Source organism: Aegilops tauschii, chromosome 2 (genome assembly GCF_002575655.3).
Source record: "Aegilops tauschii subsp. strangulata cultivar AL8/78 chromosome 2, Aet v6.0, whole genome shotgun sequence".
Taxonomy (NCBI): Eukaryota; Viridiplantae; Streptophyta; class Magnoliopsida; order Poales; family Poaceae; genus Aegilops; species Aegilops tauschii.
The window spans coordinates 22,535,419-22,543,925 of record NC_053036.3 but is presented as its reverse complement, the minus strand read 5'-3'; the positions used below and the strand labels follow the sequence as shown (position 1 = coordinate 22,543,925).

Here is an 8,507-nt window from a genome sequence, read left to right as displayed (position 1 = left end):
CGTTATTCATTTCTTGAAGGAATGATTAAAAGGCGGATCTACCTCTGTACATAATATCTATCTTTGAGCGTTGTAATTTAACATATGGTGAGTCGCTGGTGCAGTGGGGAACAAAGCTGCTATTTTTTTCGTGGCATTTCTCTTTTTAGGTTCGCTCGTTGGAATGGCCGGCCCTTTTTGCACTAATCCTTGACTACGAAAAAGTTTTGGAGTTTTGTGCAAAACAAATACTACTTGTATTATAAGGTAATGAGTGACTAGGCCGTTGGCCCATGAGCCCAAACACAACCAGGCAGCCACGCTTGTAACCAGACACGAGGGACGTGGTGGTATGGTCAGGCGCGCGAGTAGCCGACCGTGTTTCCCTTCCTCGATTCCAACTTTTCCCCAACCTAGCGCTAGCTGAAGGCTCTGGCGGCGGCGAGCGATTCTTGGTCCGGCGGCGGCGGCCGGCTCTCCTGCCTCTCCCTCGGTCCCTCCGCTCCCCTCCCCTCCCCTCCATCCGGCCATCTCACTCCCCTGCCCTCGGCCTCCGGTGCCCAGCCCTCTCCTCCGCGGCTCCCCCAGGCGCCAGGCCACCAGTCCGCCTCCGGCCTCCCGAGCGCGGCGGCAGCCGGCAGCGCCCTCCAGGCTCCAGCCACCGTCCTCGGGCCTCCCCGGCGCGGCGGCAGCAACATCCAGCAGTCCGGCCTCCGTTCCTCAACAGCCACAATGTAGTGCATCTATTCTTTCCCTCCGTTTCTATTTTCTAAACAAATTGAAGATTATTCTGTGATTGCTTGTAAATTTAAATCGAACTTGATTCATTCGCTGCGTATGATCATAAATGATTGCTACTTACTAATTACTATGTGATTCATTTGCTTCTTACTATGGAAATTGAAATGTTTATCCAATGTACATCAGACCCGGACGCCGGTTGGCCCCGCCAAAACGCAGCTCCCCGCCAACGCCCCTCTCTCTCAGCTGCCGACCTCGGCAACGAGCTCACCCACACGCCTCTGCTGCCAGAAGATTGCCCGCAGGTTGTTGTTTTCTTTTTTTATATCTCTGCATCATGTGGAACATAGCTCGAATTGAGATATATCACTTGTGTTTTCCCTTTCTATCTTACTGTGATGCACTGTATTATTGCAATTTGAAAATTGTTGTTAAAAATCGGTGAACCTTTTTGGTGGTTGAATAACAATTGTTGTTAAAAACAGTGGTACTGTTGATTGGATGGCGCTCATTTATGACATAATATTCTTAAGTCGATCTGGTTAGGGGGAACTGCTTATGAATGCCAGAGAAGAATATTCAGCAGTGTGATGCAAAATTTGAATTACCTAAGTTGTGTGTCATCTCTACTTTTCTTGATTTATCAAAGCGAAACTAGTGGATATTACTTACTCCCTCCGTTTGGAATTACTCGTCCAAGAAATGAATGTATCTAGATGTATTTTAGTTGTAGATACATCCATTTTTGTGACAAGTAATTCCGAACAGAGGGAGTAGATTTTTAGTAACTAGTTACACCAGCTAGCCTTCTGCTGTTTGTCACTTGAATGCAGAAAAAAATCAAGCATTGGAGACATCCATTTTTTGTCATCGATGAAAACTTCTTTATGTACTTCACATAAATTCTTCTAGTAAAGACACTTCTCGATTTATGTTTTGTAATGTAAGGTGAATGATTGCGATAAATCATATCATACAATTTGAACCTAAGTATCGAATGTATAGTTTAAATATGCTTGCCCGTCTTGTGGTCCTTTCACAAGATCATATTGGCTAAATAAGAGTAAGAAATTTTGTTATATGGGTCATCGCCGATGGCTACCACAGAATCATGTATTTCGGAGACGAAAGAAGGAGTTTGATAACACCGAAGAGATGGAACTTGCACCTATAACAATGAGTGGTAGCTCAGCTTTGAGGATGTTGCAGGGCAGAGTGTTTGTCTTAGGAAAAAAGGTTGTTGTGGCAAAGAAAGGGAAAGGGAAAAAGAAGGGCAAAGACAGTGAAAAAGGAACTGAAGGTCCTGAAAAACAGAAGCGTAAAAGAGCGCCTAACAAGAAATCAGGTAACGTCGCACGTAAACCTGAAAAGAAGCCTGAGGATTGTTTCAAAAAGAAGTCGATATTCTTTGATTTGGAATACTGGGAGCACAACAAGTTAAGGCACAATCTAGATGTCATGCATATTGAGAAAAATGTCTTTGAAAATTTAATTGGAACCTTACTGGATATTGATTCTAAAACAAAGGATGGCCTTAATGCACGACTTGACTTGGGAGAAATTGGAATTCGATCTAGCCTTCAACCTCATGAAGGTGATAAGGGTAAAACTGAATTGCCGCATGCACCTTTTAATATGTATAAAGAAAAGAAGGAGATTCTTTGTACAGTGATTAAGAATTGTAGGACACCTGATGGTTGTGCATCAAACTTTTCAAGGTGTGTGAACATGAAAGAATTGACATTGACTGGCCTCAAAAGCCACGACTGCCATGTTATTCTACAAGACATCCTTCCTGTGGCACTTTTACACTGTTATCCCAGTAAAGATGTCATGATATTAGTTGTTGAGCTGGCTAATTTCTTCAAGAAACTATGCTCCAAAGTGTTAGATTTCTCTGAGCTTGACAAACTGCAAGAGAGTATTGTGAAGACACTTTGTAATATGGAAAAGGTTTTTCTTCCATCGTTTTTTACTGTCATGGTACATTTAATGGTGCATTTAGTTGAAGAAGCTAAACTTGGTGGCCCGGTGCATTACAGGTGGATGTACCCTCTAGAGAGGTATGCTACTTTGATTGATTTGTTATTTTCCACAGTGCATCTAAGTATATGATTTGATTTATTGTTTCCCATTATGCATATAACATTGTTGTTTTATGATGTTCAGATCATTTGTTTGGCTAAAGTCACTTGTGCGCAATAGAGCTTATCCTGAAGGTTCTATTGCTGAAGGATATACTGTTGAAGAATGCTTGACCTTTTGTTCAAGATTTCTAGAAGGAACCACACGTTTCACAAGAACATCTAGGAACCCTGATCCTTCAGATAATACAAAGGGCATGTACATGTTTGATAGTGTTGGTGAGCCAATTGGAAAGGCTGTCACTATAGGCCAATTGGACGATCAGCTTCTAGTTCAAGCACATCGATGTGTCTTGCGACACTGATGAGCTTGATGATCTCCATAGGTGTGCTTCAATGCTATCTCCTATTTCTTTTATTTTTCACAAGTTGGAAAAAATCATGATGTTATTTGTCTTATTATTACAGAGAATTTGTGGACCAAGAGAAGAGGAAACCGGGTAACTTAAATTTGACGGACGATGACAATGAGGATTTGATTAGTAGACACTTTGCTGACTGGTTGGAACAAAAGGTATAATTCACCTTTAGCATGTTCCTTCATTGTAGTTTCATGTGAACTCAATGTAACCACTCTTACATACAGGTTATACTAGATGATGGATCGGATATCACAGAAAAGATAAGAGCATTAGCCGCAAAACCAAGCAAATGCGGGGTGCGCTATAGTGGCTATATAATTAAGGGTTTCAGGTTTCATACTATCAGTCGCAAGACAGGACGCGTGACACAAAATAGTGGTGTCGTGAACCTTGCTGAAAATGGTGTGTCCTATTACGGTCGGTTATCTGACATCTTTGAATTGTCATACAAAGATTACAAGGTGGTCTTCTTTACATGTGATTGGTATGATGTTCATCACAAAGCTGGTATTATAAGAGATGAGTTTGGATTCACTCATGTGAATTTCTCCCGAAAAATACATACAGGGGAGAAGTTAGAGGATGATCCTTTTGTATTTTCTTCCCAAGTGGACCAGGTCTTCTATATTCAAAATCCGAGAAGTGAGAATTGGAATACCATGGTGAAATTCAAACCTCGTGATATTTTTGACATGGGTGGAGAACCATCTTCAGATGAAACAGAGTAGTCTTTGTGCTTTTAGCTTGTTACTGCAGCTAAGATATAGGTTGAGCACTTGTCATCCATGCTCCTAGGTAGAATTACTCCAACATAATTATTCCAGCTGGGTGGATCTTCTTCAGAATGTATTGTTCCCTATGTGACTCTGTGATGAACGAGCCTATGGTCTTTTTTTTTAATGTGTATGTTCCCTTTTGTTATGAATGAACAGTTGTATGGCTATCCGTTTAGTTCTTTGAATAGTTTTTTAACATTCACGTGACAGTACTACTGCTAAATTTTGGAACCTTCTGATGAAGTGTGCTTCAGGTTCACTTGTTCTGATTGGATGCTTCTTTGTGCTAGTTTAGAGAAAATGAAATTAGTCTAGTCAATATTTCAATAATATTTTGCAAGTGCATGACATCGACTTTGCACGATTGACATCCCAGTTAACCAGAAAAAATTATAGGCAACAAAGATGGAGAAACTGGAAAATCATAAAAATCAGAACGAAGATGGAGAAACTGGAAAATCATAAAAATCAAAAGCAGTAAGGGATATTTGGTGAAACAGTGAAGTGTTACAGTAACTAGTACATTTCTTTTGTTATTCTTAAAATCCTGGGAACGGCCACATATGGCCACTGACATTTGTAAAAAGTTATTTTTTGGGGGGAAAATCAAATTTGAAAATGTTTGCGGTCTTGAAAAAAAACATGAATTTGAAAAAAGATTCACACCTTCTGGACATGTTCATGAATTTGAAAAAAAGTTCACCAATTCAAAGAAATATAATCACAAACTAAAAAAATGAATTTAAAAAATATTGATGACCTTTAAAGAGTTTGAGTATTTGAAAAAGTTTCACAAATTTGAAAATGGTTTATGGTTTCAAAGGTTTTTTGCAAAAAATTGGAAATTTTGACAAATTAGGGAACAATTCACAAATTCAAGAAATGTTTGTGAACTTGAAATTATTGTGACTTTGAAAAATGTTAACGGTTTGAAAAAAAATTACGAATTAAAAATTGGGAATTCTAAAAAAAAGTTCGCACATTTGGAAGAACATGAAGAATTAAAAAAAAGACAGAAAGGGAAATAGAAAAATAGAAAGGAAAAATAAATAAAATTAAAACAGTAGGTAAAAAATAAAAGATAAAGGGAAAAAAAGGAAAACCTAGGAAAACATAGTAAAGCTTGACCGAAATAAACTGAAATAAAAGATAACCGACTTAAAAAAACTGACAAGCTTCTGGATGATTCCTAGAACCCAACCATGGAAGCTTTTGGGGGCCTCGAAACCCAGGAGCAAGAGGGACGTTCGCGCTTGTGCTTTAGTTGGGCCGGTCATTTATAACAAAAACACCATGGTGCGAGATGCTGCAACCGGCCACGCCGAGAGTTGGAAATGGTGACGATGGCCCTGTTGGACGCTCGAGCCAGCCACACGATTTGTTGGAATCGGTGTGGCAGGTGTATTTCGGACCAACGTCATTTTTTGCTCCAACCGGAGTTGGATGTGGACTACGACCGGCGGCATGAGATGCTGGAAATGAGTGGCGGCACGGTGCTTCAAGTGAGGTACTACGTTGATCACTGCTACAAGCATAAATGAACACGGGGACTGAGAAGCCTACTCCGTTCGATGCGTCACATTGAAGCAGTGTCGGTCTGCCTGCCCTGGCTACTTAAGCACGACACCAACACTGGCCAATAAACATGTTGAGGAGGAGCCCTCTCCCCTCTAATGAAACTGCTGAGACCAAACCGGACGTCACGGCAAATAGGAGCCACCCCCCTTGCGGAACACGTTTGACTGTTTCGACAGACTGACATCACCGTCGCGCCGCAACTGGCGTGACAAAGGTCGTGAAGGAGGAGGAGCCATCCAGGGTGCCTCGTCCATTACCTCCACATGGTGACGACACATCGTCACACAGCACCCTGATGTCGGCCAAGAGGGTGGCACAGGAGGACGAGCGAAAGGAGTGGCGCAATGTCGAGCCACGTTTGCCACATCGGACGCCGACACCGCATCAATGACCAGCGGGTCTAGATCGGCTTGGAGGAGTTGCTGCACGCTGCCACCCCCGTCGCCGACAGGGCTAGGTGAAGGGATGGCACGCCGGGGCGCGTCCGCAGTCGACACGGCAGCGCGCGGAGGAGTGGCAAGCCCAACTTCGATCTACCACTGCGTTTATTATTTTTATTAAGCTATATCGATATTACTTGGATACATATATTACCCAATGAAGTTTGATATTTTTTGAAAAAAGAACAAAGCATACGGATTTATCCAATAAAGGATACACCTAAAAAAATTATTTATCGATTATGTGTTTTTTAACACATCCATATATGTGATTACTTAGAGCTCCCAAACTATTCACACTTAATTAAATTTGGCATTCCCGGAATATTTTTTGCTTAACAAAATTTGGCGCTAAAGATGTTTTCTTTACCGCGAAAGAGTTCCCACGTCTCTGCTATTTTTCCTCGTCTCCATCTTCCCCACCTCCCCATTATCAACCTCCCGATTACAGTATGCTGAACCTGCGCGCCGCCATTCCCGCACACCGCGCGGTGGCAGCCTCATCCTCAAGCGCGGCCCTCAGTTGCTAGCTCCGCCCGCCGCCGCTAGCTCCTTTCGCCGACGAATACCTTCTTCCTCCATCAACAAGAGGTCGCTAGTTGGAGCCTCGTCGGCGTCCGTCGTCCTCACCATCAGGAAGGCGTGCTCCTCCCGACTTCGTCCTCACAGCCACGAAGCCGCATCCGAGCTGATCTCAGCCTTCACACGAAGCTCTGCCATTTGTCCATCGGTACACTGCTCAGCCTCCACCACGTCAAGCAGGTGATCCCTTAAATCCCATAGCCCCTACAGTTTTATCATTAAATCAACCGAAGTGGCTCCTTCATTTATATGCATCTCAAATCTTGATCCTCTTCTCATTCGTCTCCTTACTTCCTTCATGTAGGCAATGCACTCTAAGTGTTTGTTGAATTGCTTGCTTGCCTAAAAATCAATTCTGACAGATTTTCTTTAAAATATGTGAGCAACTGTTTGGTCCAATCAAAATTTATATGTTAAAAATCAAAAGTAGTACAAGTGGTGTTAGATAGATTGGCCAAATAACCCCACATTCCATTCACGCTGGAGCATAAAACTGATAGTGTTTGGTTCCACAGGCTGCAATGTACTCTGCTATTTTGTAGTATTTTTAGTCTGTCCTATTTCCTACCTCATCTTAGTGCAGTCCCACTATGTTTTAGTTTTGATTCTTGCATCTTAGCTGAAGGGAGGTTTCAATCAGCAGCTCTCATATTTTTTTTTGAGAATGACTACCTGAATTACAATCATAGAGCACATTCAGATAGCATAAGCGGACGCAAGTCTTCTGGCACATCCGCAATGATTAGCGAGTCTCCTTTTCGCCTGCCCCTATCAGCCAACTTGTGGGCTAGTTTGTTCTTGCCTCTTCTAACTGCATTGACTTTGATAGCACTGAAGGTCCCAGCCGTGCTGTTGATGTCACTAACAACCGAGAAGCACGCCGACCTGTTTTGGTTACTCTCGCATAATTCCTCTGCAATCCTGGAGCAGTCTGTCTCAATGATTAGAGATCCGCAATACATCGCCGACAGCGCAGTGAGCCTAGTCAGGATCGCTTGTCTCTCTGCTTCCTCTACTGACGAGCACACAGGCATTGATCTGCTAGCTGAGAAGAGCACCTGGCCCTTATGGTCCCTCGCGACAGCTCCTGCTCAGGCCTGTCCCGTCTCTGCTACGTATGCTGCGTCTTTATTCAGCTTAATCATACCCGCGGGCGGCCGCTCCCACTCATCCGCTTCAGGTGTCCCCTCATGGCCCCGCGCTTACTCTGTTTCAGCAGCCTTCAGAGACCCGTGCATCCCCTCCCCAACCAGCGATAATTTTCTGATTTCTTCCTCGTACCCAACCAGGAATAGCGTCGATCGAGATACTTATTCTCTCCCGTCTTGATGGACACAATTGTCTCACAGGAACCACGCACGCCACAGCAGCAGCAAAATATTGATTCTCATACCTGAATCATGTTTGTCTAGCAGTATCTGTAGCCAATCCTTCCCTGTGTACCAAAACTCTTTTTTAGCCGGGAGCTTCCATTCTTTTCTCATTGCATATCTCAAGGCTCTGCTCTTGGTGCAAGCAATTACCGCATGGTATTCATCTTCGTCACCCTTCCCACAAATTTCACACACACTGTCGTGGACAATGGTCCGTTTGAATTTGTTCTTCTTCATGGCCAGAGTGCACGTTGCAATTCTCCATCCAAATATCTTTATTTGTCTGGATATTTTTACAACAAATAAGCCATACAGTGCTATTTTTTTCAGTCAAATATTATTTTTAGGGAAATATACTTATAAACACAGCAGCTCCTTATTAATAATGAATTCAATTAGACATTAGGAATGGGGATTGGGAAGTGTGTACTAAAGATAATGGGCTGGGCGGCTGGCTTCTGCACGTCTCCACAATGTCCAGTTCGACGCTGGTTAGGTCTACTAACTGCTAGTTGGGCTCTGTTTTTTTTCT

At 42.8% G+C, this 8,507-nt stretch overlaps 1 protein-coding gene across 1 annotated transcript; it reads left to right on the top strand.

Moving 5' to 3' along the window:
* The first annotated feature begins 422 nt into the window (after positions 1–422).
* Positions 423–4,151, top strand: LOC109747017 (uncharacterized). Its single transcript, XM_073507748.1, has 6 exons — positions 423–713; positions 907–1,025; positions 1,828–2,783; positions 2,890–2,965; positions 3,346–3,378; positions 3,451–4,151. Exons 3-6 carry the CDS (start codon positions 1,876–1,878, stop codon positions 3,952–3,954), a joined length of 1,521 nt encoding a protein of 506 aa, XP_073363849.1. The 5' UTR covers positions 423–713; positions 907–1,025; positions 1,828–1,875; the 3' UTR covers positions 3,955–4,151.
* The last annotated feature ends 4,356 nt before the right edge of the window (positions 4,152–8,507 follow it).

Coding starts and splice junctions, on each gene's coding strand:
- LOC109747017 (XM_073507748.1), top strand. CDS start 1,876: ATGGAACTTGCACCTATAACAATGAGTGGTAGCTCAGCTTTGAGGATG. Junction 2,784..2,889: donor TGGATGTACCCTCTAGAGAG/GTATGCTACTTT, acceptor TATGATGTTCAG/ATCATTTGTTTGGCTAAAGT. Junction 2,966..3,345: donor TTGCTGAAGGATATACTGTT/GAAGAATGCTTG, acceptor GAGGATTTGATT/AGTAGACACTTTGCTGACTG.